An 18,398-nucleotide genomic window follows, 5' to 3' on the forward strand; every position below is an offset into this window, starting at 1 on the left:
GGGGTGTTCGGGCTCAGATTTTATTTTAGGAAACTCCCTCTGGCTAGAGTGGCTTGATGGGTAGGCCCGAGTAGGTTACCAGTCAAGGCAAGGACGCCAGTTAGTAGTCAGAGTAAAGGCAGCAAGTGGAAGGAGAGAGCAGTTTTGAGAAACGCAGGAAATGGACTAGAGCTTGCTGAACGGATGTGAAGGGTGCAAGTGCCTGAGGCACCTCAGCTGACTGATGGTGATGCTATTTACTAACAGAAAATATAGGAGGGAAAACGCCTGGGGAGGGGGAGACGTTATTGATTCAGTGATGACTTACGTCAAATGATCAAGTGGTCTGTGTCAGGAGCAAGGTCTGGGCTTAAAGATCCTGACTTGGCAGTCACCGTCACACTGGTGACCATTGAACTTGAAGTTGCCCAAGCTTTGAAAGAAAAAAGGACCAGGGGGGAAAAGAATGGAATCTCACAGAATATGGTATGGTAGTGAGAGCTGTGGGTGTAGGTGACACAAAAGATTAGCAAGCCACAAACAATGAAGAGAGGCAGGGAGGCAGGGAGAAAAGTACAAAAGAATGGTGTCATACGCGCCCAGAAATAAAATGTACTAAGCAGGGTATAATGAATAGGGTCTATAAGATACGGTGAGAAAGTGCACCCTGGGTTTGGCAACAGAAAGGTCATGAGTGCTTTCTGCAAGGCCAGTTTTGACGCACATTAAGGTAATTTTCAGTGGAAAGTACTAATATCAATAGCATAGAGAAAACAGGTTCATCAAGCTCGTCCAGATGACTAATTAATGATATTAGTACTAACACAGGGTAGGCTCTTAATAAACGTTTATTGTTAAACTGCCGCACACGGAGTACCTCAATACCGTGTCCCTGGGAAACATGTTTCCAAGAAGGGGTGGGGCGGGGTAGGTAAGGGGGTGTAAGACAGTAGAAAATATATACTCGATAAGAAAAAATATATATAATAGCAGTAGGATCATAATTCCTACATAAAATCATCACTTTAATCACAATTCTAAATACTTATCTTCACATTAACATAGATATTTCATTAACCAAGAAGAACTGAGCTAAGTATTATGTATTTTTTAATGGTTAACATGATTCAAAGTATTTTTATTAAAAATTGAAATTTGGTTTGGTTGAAGTTCTCACCATAAAGTATCACTATTTTTACTCACAGTGAATTAGGATCTAAGCTTCCGAAAGGGCTGCACTATCTAATACAATAGGGGTGACAAGTACTTGACAGCCACCCTCTAGAGCACGGGCTTAATGTAAAAGTGACGACTTTAAGAAACAGCTCTTCCCTTTATATTTACAACAAAAAGGCTAAGTTTTTTTGCAAAGCACTCATTTTATCATGAAATGTAGACAGAGACAGATGGATGCATTAGCATCAAGGAAAAGTGCATATCACAACTTTTTCACTTTTATTAAAGGTTTTGACAATGAGGGCTTCATAAAATGTCACAAAATTCTATTTGCTATCTAACCATCTACTTCGAAGTAGGAGACATACGCTATAGTATAGCAACTGTTTTGGGTTTTTTTTTTTTTTCTTTTGCGGTACGCGGGCCTCTCACTGCTGGGGCCTCTCCCGTTGCGGAGCACAGGCTCCGGACGCGCAGGCTCAGTGGCCATGGCTCACGGGTCCAGCCGCTCCGCGGCATGTGGGATCCTCCCAGACTGGGGCACGAACCCATGTCCCCTGCATCGGCAGGCGGACTCTCAACCACTGCGCCACCAGGGAAGCCGATCAACTGTTTTAATATGGAAAATTATTCTGAATTCTCAATATAAAAACATTTGGCTAAAATATGAAACATCATTGCAACAAAACTGACAATGCAGGTTAAGTAACTTATAAGATTTCAGAAATGTCTCCTGGGAGAAATGGGAATTTTCCTTTTGCCAGATAAACTGTGCACAGTTAAATTTCAGGTGCCATAAACTAGACAAAGCCAGAAAGAAGCATCGGGCATGTTACTAGGAAAGAACAACATGTAACGGGGACATCCTCCATGTCAAACTGACAGCCACGTAATGACAGTGACTTATTATATACATATAAGGGAAAGAGAATATGCTCTTCAGAAGGGGATGACATTCCAAGATAATTCTTATAAACAAACCTCTTACTGAAGTCTCAGATAGCTTTTCAGAGAACAATCACAAAACAGGTAGAGATCGTTTATACAACTTTAAAGGATTCATTTATGTTACAATACCCTCCTCAAATATAAACACAAATATATACATGCTTATAAAAGTGAGATCTTCTCGATCAAACATTTTCTTGCCACTACACTCAGCTACTAGCAGCATTTGGATGCAAAGGTTTAACTCGTGCTAATCGGGACAAGCCAAGGCGGAGACTCTGAGTTGGAGACTTCACAGACACTCTGGCCAGTGGGCTACGGCTGCTGCTTCCAGACACCGCTGCAAAAAGACAGATCACCTGGTGCTGAGAACGTCAGAAATCTCGTAACAAAGGTCAGTTTATAAAACAGAAGAGGCCAAAAAAAGGAGTTAAGCATTATTCTGCTATGCAGGTTCTATCAAGGTACATATTAGATCAAGAGAATGGGAAGTACTAAAGAGCAGAAAATATGTAGCATTGCATATTTTCAAACATCCTCAGAGGCCAAGGTAATGACACCGAAACTTTAAATGTGAAAGCTAAATAGGAAAGTTGGGAGCAAAGAACACTGATTGTAAAGACATAAAGAAATGAATGGAATTATAATTTCTAAAGTAGTAGCAAAATCTAACGCATTTTTACAAAATTCTGCAACTTTTACAAGTACTCCTTACAGAATCTGTTTTTTCAACTATCACATAACTTTAAATATGACAAATACCATTTTTCTTTATTTATACTAGTTTCATTTATGCTACCACTCTAATACAGCAATCATTTCCAACAAGTATTAAATTTCAGAATTTATCCACATGTATGTTCGTAGCTGGTCATGATTTTAGCCGTAAAAAGTACAAGTGTGTGTGTACTTTTTCCATACGAAGGTTTTATGAACATTCCCATGTTTCCAGCCATCTGATTTATCATGCTTAGTTGCACATACGTGCCACATATTGGTCAAATTCCTACAACAAACTTCTGGGTTGTTTCTAGTTTTTCACCACTTTTCTACAAATGGCTATAAAGAAATCACTTAGTACTGACCACTTGCTACTCTTCCTTCTTTTGAATTCTTTTTAAGGATAAATTCCCAAGATTAGTTCCTAAGTCAAAAGGCCGATTTATTTTTATGGCTCCTGTCAAGCTGTCCTGTAAAGGGATTATAAATTTATAATAATTATACCTGCTACCCCACAACCCAGAGTGCACTGCTTGATACAGCATTATTATTTTCTAGTTTGAGAGGTATAAAACAGTATTTTATTATTTTAATTTACATTTCCGTGATTACCAGCGAGGCTGCAATTCTTTTCATATTGGTTTCTAGTTGTACTTCTTGGGGTCAGTGGTATGTTATGTCCTTGGCTCATTTTCCCATTGGAATCTTGCTGGTCTTCTTACATTCGTATAAGACAGGAGGCTAGCTGGCAACCTGAGGGTCAAATCCTGCTCTCAGATATACTGTTTGGTCCACGTGGTGTTTTAAAAAGTCTACTTTTAAGAACTAGGAGATTTCACACTAAAATCTGTACTTCTGGCTTCTCTTGAAAAACTCAGACGTGGAAATCCGAGGTCCATAATCCTGCATGTTAACAGCCAGATGGAGCAAAGGAACGGCGGCTTCCTTCCAGAGGGCTCGCGCTCTCGAGGGCAGCAACGCCCACTCACTCACGCTTCCTCCCCAGGCCCAATTCCCTCACCTCTGTCACCTGCCCGGCCCTTCCCCACAATGAATTAATAAGCACTTCGTGTTTTATGACGTGACTCTTTACCCATCAATCCATTATTTCTTTTTTATCTTTTTGCTTATGCTACTTTCAAATTTCTACAGTCATTATATAAATACTTTTAAAATTCTTTTGTTGCGGAATCACTAATTATTCTCATAAGAAATACACTAAGGATTATCCTTGAACTGACAGAGCTTCATTATTTCAATAACTAATCTTCCGGGACTTTCCTGGTGGCACAGTGGTTTAGAATCCGCCTGCCAATGCAGGACACACGGGTTCGAGCCCTGGTCTGGGAAGATCCCACATGCCGCAGAGCGGCTAAGCCCGTGTGCCACAACTACTGAGCCTGCGCTCTAGAACCTGCGAGCCACAGCTACTGAGCCCACATGCTGCAACTACTGAAGCCCACGTGCCTAGAGCCCGTGCTCTGCAACAAGAGAAGCCACCACGATGAGAAGCCTGCGCACCGCAACGAAGAGTAGCCCCCGCTTGCCGCAACTAGAGAAAGCCCGTGCGCAGCAACAAAGACCCAACACAGCCAAAAAAAATTTTTTAAATAAAATAAAAATAAATAAAAAAAAATAATATGAGCAAGTGCTCATATGTAACATTTACAACTAAGAAGAAACAAATCTACTCGTGGTAATTTTCCAAGCCCCTGCCCTTGAGCAGTAAATAAATATACCGTACCTGGTGGGACCCACTTAGGTCTCTTGCTTTCAGCTGGAGGACTTTGTATTTGTAACGGCTTCCTAGTAGCCTCTGAAGAAGGAGAAACCTTTTTCGGTGAGGGCCAAGATTCTGACTTGACAGCAGCAGGAGCAGAATCTACTGAAGTCACTTATTTGAAAAATATACATAAAAAAGGGGTCACAGAGGAAGATAAAGTTTAGCATGTATGTGTGAAAATTGTCAAGTTACATAAGCTTATAAGAATTAAAGAAGCGGAATCATAAATTTGAAAAACTCATTCATCAACATTTATTGAGAGTCTAAGAATGGCCATCTTTTATGAGCACTACATGCTAGGAAGTATGGTAAGCATATCATATACATTCCCTCTAACCCGTAGAGCAACTCCGATACAGAACTGACTATCCATACTGTCAGTTAAGGAAACAGAGAGGTTAGACAACCTGCCTGTAGTATGAGAGCTAGTAAGTGTCTGAGTCCAGAGTCCACACTTGTAATCATCACACAATAGTGTCTCATCGGAATATGTCAGTGAGACATTTTATTAGGCTCTAGGAATTTACGGTCCAATCACTAGACTCTAGTAGAAAGGGCAGAAACGTACAGAGACGCGTACAGTGCAACGTGGCGAGAGATGACAGACTCTAGAGGCGGTCACGGGGCAGGGAACCTACATCCAGAAGCATCTTGCCGAGGGCGGTGAAAAAGCAGACCGCCTCGACGGCTCTACGGTAACCCAGGCGAGAGGGGATCAGGGCCTGAACTAAGGGGAGAAAGGAGGGAAAACAGCAGAGTGGACGGCTTTTAGTAATCAGAAGGGGGAGGCGTGCTGGAGATGAGGGAATCATCATGACTGGCAAGTTCCTGTCAGGAACACACCATCTGATGCCGCCATTTACCCAGAGAATGAACACAGAATGGGAGTGGGTTTGGGTTTTTTGTTGGTTTGGTTTTGATGGAGGGAGGAGAAGCAGAATACAAATTCACTTTCAGATAATGTTTGCTTCGAGATACCTAAGTGGCATCTACGTGCATGTGCATATGAACATCTTCACTATACACTCTTCTTAACGTTAACATCTACATTCTCTAGGTCAGCCCCATCCCACAGACTTTTCTGCCGTGGTGGGAACGTTCTTTATTTCGTGCTGTCCAATACGGTAGCCACAAGCCACACACAGTTAGTGAGCACTTGAAATGTGGTTAGCAAAACCAAGGAACCGACTTTTAAATTTTATCTAATTTTAATTCATTTAAATATGATAGAGCTCCTTTGGCTAGAGGCTACCATATTGGACACCAGAGCTCTTGCAATTTTCTCTATGCAGGGAAAAATTGTAACACCTGCCAGGTCAGAGACGCTTAGAGGTTATCAGTACATTATTAGTGGGACTAGAAATATAACCCATCTTTCCAAATGCTTAATCTCCTTATTTAGCTGTTAAACTTTACTTCTAATATTACATAGGAAATTTTCTCGGGAAGCAACTTGCGCCAGGGTATATGGAAGACTTTAAGCAGCAAACTCCAACCTGGAAACTGAAATTTTATCGTTAGTTTTTAGAATGTTTTGGTGAGCAAGCATAAACAAACACCTGAAGAAAATATGAAATATATTCATGTTAGGTTTTTTCCTATTGTCAATGACTTTTTCATATCAGTTTGTGGTAGGCGGTCCCTTAAAGAGACCTGTCTCCTAATTCCCAGAATGTGTGCACATGTTACCTTACACAGCAAAGGGACTTAGCAGGTGTGACTAAATTAAGGATCTGGAGATGGGGAGATTATCCTGAATTATCCGATGGCCCCAGTGTACTCACAAGGGTGCTTATAAGTGCAAGTGAGAAGTAGGAGAATGAGAGAGTTATGTGATGGCTCTGAAGGGAGAAGTGGACCACCCGTCAGAGAGCAGGCGGCCTCTAGAAGCTAGAAAAGGCAGGAAAGGGGGTTCTTCTCCCCTTGAACTTCCATAGAGGAACACAGCTCTGCCAGCAGCTTGATTTTAGCTGAGTGAGGAAAATTTTGAACCTATGACCTGAAGAACGGTAAAGTAATAAATTTGTGTTGATTTAAGCCACTAAATTTGTGATAAATTTTTACAGCAGCAATTGGAAACTAATACACAGCTTTATCTCTAAAAACCCCTACATTTAAAATCTAATTTCTGGAAACCAGATGAATTTGCCAATTGCAAAAAAACACCAATTAAAACCTGGCTAATTGAGAATACAGTGGTGGGAGGACGACGACTCGATCAGTACTTAGTTCTCATTTCTCAGTTAAGTACTCAGCACCATGCTATTTAAGGTGAGAGCAACGCCCACCCTTAAGGAATCGGGTCTGAATAATGGAAAGTTTAGTTTCAAACAGTACATATGTTAAACAACCAAGACATAAAAATATCTATCAATAAGTAAAACAAAGCAGGTTAAAGGAAGTTATATTTTACAATAATCTAATGTATATTATGAACTCAAAAATATCCTAACTTCTTTTACACAAGAAACAAATATTCCACATTCAAGTCTTCACAGATTCCAAAAGTTTTATTGTAAGACTGGTTTCTCCTAACTGAATTCATTCTGAAGAAACCACAGGGCCCTAAACACATGACAAAAGTGTTCTCAACTCAAAGACTGAGTCATGTGCAACAGCAGAAAATGAGAATCACGCCAACTTCCCCGTTTAATCGTGTGGAGAAAATGTGGTCTAATGGACAGATTTACGCTCTGAATGGACAAGCCTGGGTGCAAATCCTAGCCCCTCGCTTACCAGCTACAAGAATTCCAACACACGGTCTGACCTCTCGGAGCCTGTTTTGTCGCTGTGAAATGCAGGTGACAGGAGCCACTCAGAGGGAGGCCCAGCATGAAGGGGGACAGTCCGTGTTGGAAGGGTTGGGGGGGGTCAGTGCCCCTATCTGCCCTTCTGCCTTCCCCACCCCAGCCTGCTCTCTTCCACGGATCTTAACAAGAAACGAACGCTGGCGAAAGGTTAAGGAGACTACAGGCAAAGGTGAGAGAAGCACGGTGAGTAAGCGAGCACATATGAAGTGGCGTGTGGGGGCTGCTCTTACCCACATCATGCCGTTTGGATTTCTTCTCTTTCTTTTCAACTGGAGATTTCCCTTTCACTTCTTTCTTTTTAATTTCTTTAACTTTACTTTTTCTCACAGTGAAACTTTCATCATCTTCACTCTCACTAAAATCAGAATCGTCCTCAGAATCCTCACCTGAAACAGAAGATTACATACCTCATCTCTAAAAAGTTCTAAAAAGTGAGGCTTCTAGGACTTCCCTGGCGGTCCAGTGGTTAGGACTCCACGCTTCCACTGCAGGGAGTTCAATCCCTGGCTGGGGAACTAAGATCTAAGATCCCGTATGGTGCTCGGCGTGGCAAAAAAAGATAAAAAAAAAAAAAAAATGGTGAGGCTTCTAGTGCCTCGACTTCATCTTCTGCACCAGATTCTTGTGCCCCTTTGTGCTATGCTGTTTCCAGGGGCAAAACAATGCATGGTGCCTGGGTCTGGATCCTGGCCCCTCCGCTGACATGTCGTGTGACCTGAGACAGGTCCCTAACTTCACCGTGCCTCAGTTTCCTATGTATAAAATAGGGAGAACCCTAACACCTGCATCACAGGGTTGTTGTGCAGATTAAGTGAGTTAATATAGGTAAAGAATAACATCTGGCATATAGCGAACAGAAGAGCATTGCTTGCTATTGCTATTATCATTAATTTCCCATCAGTAATCCTTACTTCTGATTTTACCAGTTTAACTCAGCAACTTTTGAGAAGAATGGTTGGGTATAACATTAGCTGCTCTTCCAAAACGATACCCTTGATGGTAATAATAACCGTATGCCTTTCCTTAATCACACCAACTTCAACATGCCTGAACAGAAACCCACTGGGAATTGAGAAGAGACTGACCGTACCATAACCACCTTAACTGACAATCCTGTGTATGATTTCACCTGGGACACACCTCTGATTTCCCACAAACTCCTTTCTATTCTGCATGGGATGATACAAGCCAGTGATGGAATGTATTAAGTAGCTACTACAGCTTCTGGAAAAAAGCATAGAGAATACTCGAGAGTTAAGCAAGGATTCTTCTATTTTTCGGGGGAAGAGAGGATCAGAAAATCATGTCCTATAAATACTAAACTCTGAAAATTAAGTGTAAATAAGGATTAGCCCTATATTCATAAAAATCCTTTTTACACTTTTTTATACATTATTAGAAATGCAGTACATGCTTACTGTAGAAAATGCCGACCATACCAAAAAAGTATTAAGGAAGAAGAAAGCCCACGCCCAAATCTCCTCACTCAGAGATAACCACTGTCATACCCACCCTATATAGTATCTACCTATCTATATGGAATAATATATTTTATGTAAAAAAAAATATATATATGAAAAATTTCAAACATACTCTACAGTAGATAATCATCAATATTTTGCAACATTTGTTTCATCTATCTATCTTCTCTTCCCTTTCCTTCTCAGAGTATATAAAAATAAACCCAAGGTACTGCATTATTACATTTCTACATACTTCAGAATGCATCTCTAAAAAACATGGACTTATAAAAAACACATTATTATCATATCTAACGATATCAACAATAGTTTCTTGGAATCATCTTCTATCCAGCCCATATTAATCACTTTTAATATAGGGCAATATCCCATCCCTTTTTCCCCCATGCCTTTGACATGTTGAAGCAAAAGGGTCAGTTGTCCTATGGAATGTCCTACATTCTGGATTGGTCTGTTTTCTTCCTCATGGTGTCATTTCACTTACTCCTGCGTTTCCTGTGAGCTGGAATTTTCTCAAGGCTCAATGAGAATCAAGCTCACATTATTATTATTATTACTTTTGGGGGCAAGAATACACATCATAGGTGATGCTCTGTTCTCCAATATTATGTCAGTCATATCAGAAAGCACAGAATGTATGGCTGCCCCACTCCTGGTTGGTTCAGCTGACGCCGGCCTGAATTCTCCATTGTAATGATCCTCGCCAGCCTTCTATTGATGATCTTTGTCTAAATCAACAATGTCACTACAATCTTCAAATTGTGATGTCCTTATTCTATCATTCTTCCCACACAAATAAAATTTTAAAAACAGATAATCAACCCATGTATTCACATAATAGTTACCGTGTTATACAGAATTCACCATATAAGGCCAGCAGATCACATGAAGGCCGCTATATATAGTACCTTGCAAAATCAAATAATTATTTCTGGATTCCCAAGAGGATCTAGGTTCAGGGAGGGCAAGCAGTGGAGAAGTTTCTCCAAAATTTCAGACTATAGAATCTAGGAGGATACAGTTTCCTATAACCCCAACAGTTACGGTATCTCATGTGTTCTTTTCTTGGCTTGAGAGGGTAACTGTAGGAGCGGGCTATCATGCTATTTAAATAAACTGGAGGTGGGGAAATGGAGCTCCCAGAATCCCAAGTCATTAGCATCTCATACTGGGAAATCTGGAAGGTCCAGACACTCAGGTTATAGATTTGGGGTATCTTTAGATGTCCTTAAGAAAAGCCTTGATTCTCACCACTTTCACTTTTCTTTCCCCACTGAAGGTCACAGAAGTTCCTTTCTCTTCTTATCTAGGGTGAGCCAGTGCAGGAGGAAAACTCTGAAATGTCACTTAAAGAAGGGACCCTGTCCCAGATAACTCAGGTTGTCTGAAATGAATCCAGCAGCACATTCAAGTATGATAAACAACCAGCTCTGAGGGGATGGCAGAGTGAGTCATTCCTGGCTCAGGGCAGATGGAAATAAACTGGTAGTATTGCTCCCTGAAGTACACTGAGTGTATCGGGGAACATGTCTGTCCTTCCATTTAAGGTAAAGCAGGCTGGAGACCCTTCACGATCTGGCGCCAGGCGGCCTCTCCAACCTCCACCACATTCTCCCTTCCCTGCAAACCTCACTGAACTCTGTGTGTGTGTGTTTCTATGTCTTTTTCTCGTTTCTTCCAGCTTTACTGAGACATAACTGACATGCAGCACTGTGTAAGTTTAAGGTGCATAACATAACGATGTGACTTACGTACATCGTGAAGTGACTATCACAAGAAGTTTGGTGAACCTCCATCATCTCGCAGACACAAGATTAAAGAAATTGAAAAAATTGTTTTTCTTGTGATGAGAACTCTTAGGATTTACTCTCTTAACTTTCACATGTAACACACAGCTGTGCTCATCATCTTCGTCCTGTTGTACGTTATAGCCCTAGTGCTTATTTATCTTATAGCTGCACGTGTGTACTTACTGACTGCCTCCATCCCATTCCCCCTCCCCCAACACCTGCCTCTGGTAACCACAAACCTGATCTCTTTTTCCATGAATTTGTTTGTTTGTGAAGTATAATTGACCTAAAACACTGTGCTAGCTCCTGGTACACAACACAGTGATTCGATATTTCTATACACTTCAAAATGATCACCACGATAAGCTCGTTACCATCTGTCACTACACAAAGATATTACATAATTATTGAGTATATTCCCCACACTGTACGTTCCATGACTCATTTAATTTGCAACTGGATGTCTGTCCCTCTTAATCTCCCTCAACTATTTCTTTCCTCTCCTCACACTCCTCCCCTCAGGCAACCACCTGTTTGTTCTCTGTATGTTTCTCTTTTGTTGTCTGATCATTTGTTTTGTTTTTTAGATTCCACATATAAGTGAAATCATATAGTTTTTGTCTTTCTCTGACTTACTTCACTTAGCACAGTGCCCTCTAGGTCCACCCATGTTGCTGCAAACGGCATGTTTTCTATGGCTGAGTAATAGTCACTGTGTGTGTGTGTGGACACACGCATATACCACATCCTCTTTATCCCTTCATCTACTGACGGGCACTTAGCTTGCTGTCTCATCTTGGCTATTGTGAATAATGCTGCAGCGCCCATGCGGGTGCAGATATCTTTTCTAATCAGTGCTTTTGTTTTCTTTGGATAAATACTCAGGAGTGGAACTGCTGGATCCTGAGGTGGTCCTAGTTTTAGTTTTTTGAGGAACCTCCAGCGCCACTGAGCTCTTGTATGTGCACTTGCTTGTTCTCTTGTTTATGCCCTTCTATCAGTCAGAAGTGCTATTTCACCCCTAAATGCTACTCATTTTTCAAGGCACGGCTTAAAGGTCACCTCTAGATAAAGCTTTTCCCCCAAATGCCATAGCTGAATTGCACTGTCCTGGGTATTACTCAAGTCTGCACACACCAGACGTTTAGCAGTGCTTTGCATACGTTCATGGTCTCCGAGAACTTTCTACTGACTCTCCGTAGGGTTAATTTTGAGTTAGGACATAACCTACCAGTTGCAAAGTCTGGTTCGGAGTCATCGGCACCGTCGCCGTCGCTGTTTTCCAAAAGAATCTTCCTCTGCTGGACCACGGCTTGGGATGCCGCTTTTCTTCTCCGCTGAGGACCCTGGGAATCATCCTCCTCAGTGATCTTATCCAGATCTTCAGGATAAAAAAAATCAACGAAACTTTTTGTGCCAGGTAACATTTAAAGAACTGTGGAGTAGACGTCTATTACACCTGCTCTTGTTATTTGCCCAGCTTTGTCCTTCCTGTGCTTCTAGTAACAGACCACACAGCCCAGTCTGGGTCAATCATAATACATCAGTCTCCTGGCAACAGTCTGAGTGAAGCAAAAGTCCAAGGCCCACACTGAAAGAGTCTTTCCCCAAGAATTTTCAAACTGGAGCTGGGAAGATAGAGCCCCTTTCTTCAGTGTTCAACTGATGTCAACTAGAAGCCATGGGTAGTCGTGACCCTCCACCAGGGAGGAAACTGGGTCTGCAGTTAAAAGAGAGGAAAACTAAAACAGAAAGAAACAAAGGAGAAGGGGTGAAGAGAACCTTCACAAATGTGAAGACCTTGGTTCTAGTTACAGTTTCAGGAATTTAAATAAGAGTTAGAAAATGTCAATGGAAAAAATATTATTAATATCAAAAACTTACCTAAATAATCACTGGCTACACTGCAGTTGGAGACATGAGGAGACTTACTCATGGCTTCTGTCTCACTGCTGCCATGTTTGTCAGTGTCTAAATATAAGGAAGAAGAAAGCACCCTAATCAACCAAGGTCTAGAAATGGGAAGATAAGCGCGAAAATCTAATACCATTTAGATACAGATACAGATAAGTGATCCCTGGGCCGTGGACTGGTGCCGGTCCGCAGCCTGTTAGGAACTGGGCCGCACAGCAGGAGGGGAGCGGCGAGTGAGCGAAGCTGCATCTGTATTTACAGCCGCTCCCTATCCCTGCCCATCAATCGCATTACAGCCTGAACCATTCTCCCCCCTCCCCCCCGTGGAAAAACTGCTTTCCACAAAACCGGTCCCTGGCACCAAAAAGGTTGGGGACCGCTGATCCAGGCTCAAACTAGCACAGTGACTTTACTTGGCGAGGCTAACATATGGTTAGAAGTTTTGGTTCTGAAATCACACAAACTTTAATCAGACTTAAGTTCAAATTCAGGCTCTTAAATCGGCAATATACCAGGGGAAAGTTGCTTATCCTCTACAAAACCTGATTTCCTCATCTATAATGTGGAGATAAAAACAGTCTGGGGAGCTTCCCTGGTGGCGCAGTGGTTGAGAATCCGCCTGCCAACGCAGGGGACATGGGTTCGAGCCCTGGTCTGGGAAGATCCCACATGCCGTGGAGCCTGTGCTCTAGAGTCCAAGAGCCACAACTATTGAGCCCGTGTGCCACAACTGCTGAAGCCCGTGTGCCTAGAGCCCATGCTCCGCAACGAGAGAAGCCACCGCAGTGAGAAGCCCGTGCACCGCAAGGAAGAGCAGCCCCCGCTCGCCGCAACTAGAGAAAGCCCAGGCACAGCCACGAAGACCCAACGCAGCCAAAAAAACCCAAAAACCAAAAAAAAAAACAGTGTGGGGATTAAATGAGGCTATTGTGGGGAATTAAATGTTGACTGAATGTGGAAATTGCTTATTGTGGTGCCCAGCACAAAGGAAACAGTGGACAAATATTAACTCTCATTTTTGTGTAGACAGATCTGTGCTTTTACTAATGTAAAGACTCTTCATTCATTATCACAACTTTAAAATGATCTAGAGTATTTTAAGAGAACTTTAAATCATGATGATTGGTACTATTACTCTCGGAGAAGTGGTACTTCCAAGGAAACCTTGCTATACAATGCCACGATCTCTTACAGGAAAGAGATTTTCATTTTCTCAGTTTTAGATACATGACAATTCTCTTTTTCAGTGTCTTTGACTCCTGATTACTAAAAGGGCTCCCTAATCAACACTATCTCACTTATTTTCAAACAGGAGGCACTACTGACTTAAACATCTATTCCCCCAAATAAGCAAATGGGCTAAAACTATCCTCCAAGATAAAAGAAGTTAGGCCAAAGCAGTTTAATCCAAAAAGCGACTGAGCAATTTTAATGTCATCTCCGGGAATAATGATTTCTGCTTCTCCAGCATATCAATGTTGCCATCTGCTGACCAATTGCCAGAAAAATTCACGGAGAAAAACCCACAGATAAAGCCAGCAGTCATAAATCTGTCAAGTCTACTGAGCTTGCTAACCAAATTAGTACCTTTAGCCTCTGTAAGTAATAGAAATGACCACCATTAGATTATGTTTAACTAATCTGGATTTGGAGAGAAAGCAGGTGGATAGCTCGGATGTTCAGGTCAGTTTACTTGGTCATGAAATTAACTTCTCACTGCACATAAAGATGAGCTTTGACCAAGCAGGGTCACAGCCCACGTCCTCCAGTTGGAGCTGAGTGTCAGGCAGAGAGGCATCTATGTGTGGATGAGATTTACGCAACTGAATAAACTGAATCCAACGGCACCCTCTGCAAATTGCTCCTTTTTAGTCCAAAGTTTTAAAACTACATTCTTCCCTCTGTAAAGGCTCATCCAACGAAATGATGGTAAAAGCAATAAGAAGGTTTTAAAGACAATTATCGAAAATAAAGTTACTTTTATCTTGAGACTCCTCCACATCAATGGTGACGGCTGGAAGTTCCTTCACTGATAAAGCCAGTGCGACTTCTAGGTCTCTCTGGTAGAGCTTATCATCTAAAGGCATTCTAAAGTAGACACACAAATAATAATGAGTTTGAAAACTATCCATCTCAGCTAAAATCTGAGATTTTCCTCAGTGACTAAGAGTTTCTTTCCAGCCTCAGAAAGATGTTCTTCAACAATAATCATGATAATTGCTCCTTAACAAGTTAAGTGTCATGTTGGACCCAGCAGAACAGATTGGAAATAGGAGCATCACGTGACAATGCCTATTTCATTGTGATGTCTCTTCCTCACCACCAGCTCCGTCCCGGTGGGAAGCACCTGCCCAACTGAGAACGGACGTGGCTCAAACATCACTTCCACTTAGAAATGTTCCTTGACCTCACCCACACCTCTTTAGACAGCTGTTATAGCTCTTTTATTAAACTGAAATTACTTTTTCTTTTTTTACATCTGTTCCGCCCAATCTGGACTTTGACAAATATTTCAGCAAGTACTTACTCTGTGAGGCATTGCACTAGACAGGATATTAAAAGTGCCCTCAAAGAGTCTGCAGTTAATGAGGAGGTAGGAAAACAAGTCCCATAATAATTACCCGATATAAAAAGATTATCACGTCTCCTGTTCAAGGCGGTCAAGAGTGCTATAGTGCTTGAGAGGAAGAGAAAGCAAAGAAAGGTGTGAAAAGGTGTGAAGGTAAGAAAAGGCTAAATAAAGGAGGTAATACTGAATGTACCTTGAAGGATTTATTTTTTAAAATAGCAATTTTATTGAGATATAAGTCGCACAGTATAAAATCCACCCTTTTGAAGCATACAATTCAGCAGTTTTTAGTATATTCAGAGAGCTGTGAAACCATCACCACTATGTAATTTCAGAACACTTTCATCAACCCAAAAAGAAACCTCATATTCACTAGCAGTCAATCCCCGTTTCCCCCTCCCCAGCATCTGGCAACCACTAATCTACTTTCTGTTTCTATGGACTTGTCTATTCCGGACATTTCGTATTACTGGAACCATATAATATGTGGCCTTTTATGCCAGCTTCTTTGGCTCCCTACAATGTTTTCAAGGTTCATCCATGTTGTAGCATATATCAGTACTTCATTTCTTTTTTTTAACATCTTTATTGGAGTATCATTGCTTTACAATGGTGTGTTAGTTTCTGCTTTATAACAAAGTGAATCAGCTGTACGTATACGTATATCCCCATATCCCATCCCTCTTGCGTCTCCCTCCCACTCTCTCTAACCAACCCCTCTAGGTGGTCACAAAGCACCGAGCTGACCTCCCTGTGCTATGCGGCTGCTTCCCACTAGCTGTCTATTTTCCATTTGGTAGTGTGTATATGTCCATGCCACTCTCTCGCTTCGTCCCAGCTTCCCCTTCCCCCTCCCTGTACTTCATTTCTGTTTACTGCTGAATAATATTCCACTGTACGCATATATCACATTTCACTTACCCAGTCATTAGTTGATAAACATTTGGATTACTTCCATTTTTTGGCTATTATGAATAATGCTCCTATAAATATTCATGTACAGGTTTTTGTGTGGGCATAGATTTTTATTTCTCTTGGGTATATACCTAGGCTGGGTCATATAATAGCTGTTTATTTCAAGGAGCTGCTACTCTGTTGTCCAATGTGGCTGCACCATTTCGTATCCACAGCAGCAATGTGTGAGGTTTCCATTTCTCCACATCCTCCTCGACACTTGCTGTTGTCTGTCCTTCTGCTTACAGCCATCCCTCTGGGCGTGACATGTGACATGTTATCTTATCGTGGTTTTGATTTGTATTTCCCTGATGGCGAGGGATGTTGAGCATCTTTTCATGTGCTATCGGCCATTTGCATATATTCTTTAAAGAAGTGTCTATTCAAATCCTTTGCCCATTTCTAACTTGGTTCATTATTCTTTTTATTGTTGGACTGTACGAGTTTCCTATATATTCCAGATACAAGTCCCTAATGGGTTCTATGATTTGCAAATATTTTCTCCCATCCATTGGTTGTTTTGTTAACTATATTTTAAAGGTAGTACAAGAAGCTCAAAAACAAAAAAGAAAAAAGTAAGGAGAAGGACATGGGCTAAGTCTCTCTACGTTAATTAACTTTCCTCACGTTTATCGTAGGAGTAAAGCATCCCACGTCCCACGTTCCATTTGTCAGTATCCCTCCTCTGCCCATCTCCGCCCCATAGTGCAAGTCTGGGGCCTCTTGGGGCTTCCTTCCCTCATTTTACCCTCTCTCGGTACTGACTAATGGAACTCCAGGGTGGGTCTAGAAACCACAGGTCCTGCTCACTGCTGGACAAAACTCAGTAAGATAAAGAGAAAATATTTTTTCTCTCTAGAAAAATACATAGTTTAATTTTTTTCTTCCAGTTTTACTGAGATATAATTGACATCCAGCACTGTATACGTTTAAGGTGTACAACACAGTGATCCACAGTGATCTGACTTACGTGCGTCATGAAATGACGTCCACAAGCAGTTTAGGGAACATCCATCATCTCATACATTACAGATACGTGGTTTTAAATTTTATAAAACTGTCCTTACAAATGTAATTTTTAACGAAGTAGTCTTGTAAAACCTGAGGATTTCAGAGACGGGTACTAGCTCTTGTAAATGCAAGTCACACCTTCTAAACTGGTAATTATGATTGTCTTCATACTTAAATGGGTATTTCCTCGTACATTTGTGAACTTAAAGAAGTTCGGAAAGTCAGAAGGGGATTAGTGGTACATCCCCGTTCTCCTACATGCACTAAATAAAATAAGACCCATGATGCTGCTCAAATTCTAATTTAGACCAAGAATTGGAATTTATCTCTCTTTTAAATTAACACACCTAATGTCATATGTACTGTATGTCTTACCTCTCACCTTTTTTTAGGGGTTTTCTCTTGTAGTGGGATGTCTTTTTCCTGGAGATTCTTCAGTTTAGGTTCTGGTTTTTCTAGTTTTAACTCCTTTTGTGTACTTCTGGATTTTTTATTTAACGGTGCGGTTGCAGGAACAAAATCATCTATTCATGTGTGAATTAAAAAAAGAATATATGAAATTGCTTTTCCTTAGGAAGAAATAAATAAAATTACTTTCTTGGTAGCTGAGATTCATTATCACGTGTGTTCAAGTTTTAAAGGTAAGCAAATTGGGGCTTCCCTGGTGGCACAGTGGTTGAGAATCCACCTGTCAATGCAGGGGACTCGGGTTCGAGCCCTGGTCCAGGAAGATCCCACGTGCCGCGGAGCAACTAAGCCTGTGCACCACGACTACTGAGCCTGCACTCTAGTGCCCACGAGCCACAACTACTGAAGCCCGCATGCCACAACTACTGAAGCCCACACGCCTAGAGCCCGTGCTCCGCAACAAGAGAAGCCACCGCAATGAGAAGCCTGCGCACGGCAACGAAGAGTAGCCCCCGCTCGCCGCAACTAGAGAAAGCCTGTGCGCAGCAACGAAGACCCAGCACAGCCAAAAATAAATTAATTAAAAAAAGAAAAAAAAGCAAAAACAAGCAAATTGCTTGCTTTCCACAGTTTAAAAAATACTGTTGGTACACTGTTTGTCTTTATTCTCCCTCAAGCTTCTCAACTTTGTTCTAGTGGCCTTGATTTTTTAAAATATCAATCTATCAAAAACGAATCCCCCAAAAAGCTGCAAAGGCAACTAAGCTAATATGTGCAAGTGGCAAAGAAAAGAACAATTAATTAAAAATCTGTAAAACCATTAGAAAAATTATTAAAATTCCCTTTATAATTTTA

At 41.3% G+C, this 18,398-nt stretch overlaps 1 protein-coding gene across 7 annotated transcripts in view; it reads right to left on the minus strand.

The window, feature by feature from the left end:
- The window catches only part of RAD51AP1 (RAD51 associated protein 1), a 29,671-nt gene that overhangs the window by 3,196 nt on the left and 8,077 nt on the right, over window positions 1-18,398 (minus strand). For 2 of the 7 annotated variants that reach the window (XM_073789133.1, XM_019925955.3), the window contains exons 3-8: window positions 17,518-17,659; window positions 14,580-14,689; window positions 12,572-12,658; window positions 11,919-12,068; window positions 7,647-7,802; window positions 4,568-4,717 (exon numbers count right to left, since the gene is read on the minus strand). In XM_073789133.1, the coding sequence (XP_073645234.1) occupies window positions 4,568-4,717; window positions 7,647-7,802; window positions 11,919-12,068; window positions 12,572-12,658; window positions 14,580-14,689; window positions 17,518-17,659 (795 nt within the window). Of the gene's footprint in view, window positions 1-809; window positions 2,444-3,158; window positions 3,577-4,567; window positions 4,718-7,646; window positions 7,803-11,918; window positions 12,069-12,571; window positions 12,659-14,579; window positions 14,690-17,510; window positions 17,660-18,398 lie in introns of those variants that run through there. The other 5 variants (XM_019925954.3, XM_019925956.3, XM_073789136.1 and 2 more) reach the window with 5 other exon arrangements.

The sequence above is a fragment of the Tursiops truncatus genome, chromosome 11, assembly GCF_011762595.2.
Source record: "Tursiops truncatus isolate mTurTru1 chromosome 11, mTurTru1.mat.Y, whole genome shotgun sequence".
In the NCBI taxonomy this organism is placed as follows: Eukaryota; Metazoa; Chordata; class Mammalia; order Artiodactyla; family Delphinidae; genus Tursiops; species Tursiops truncatus.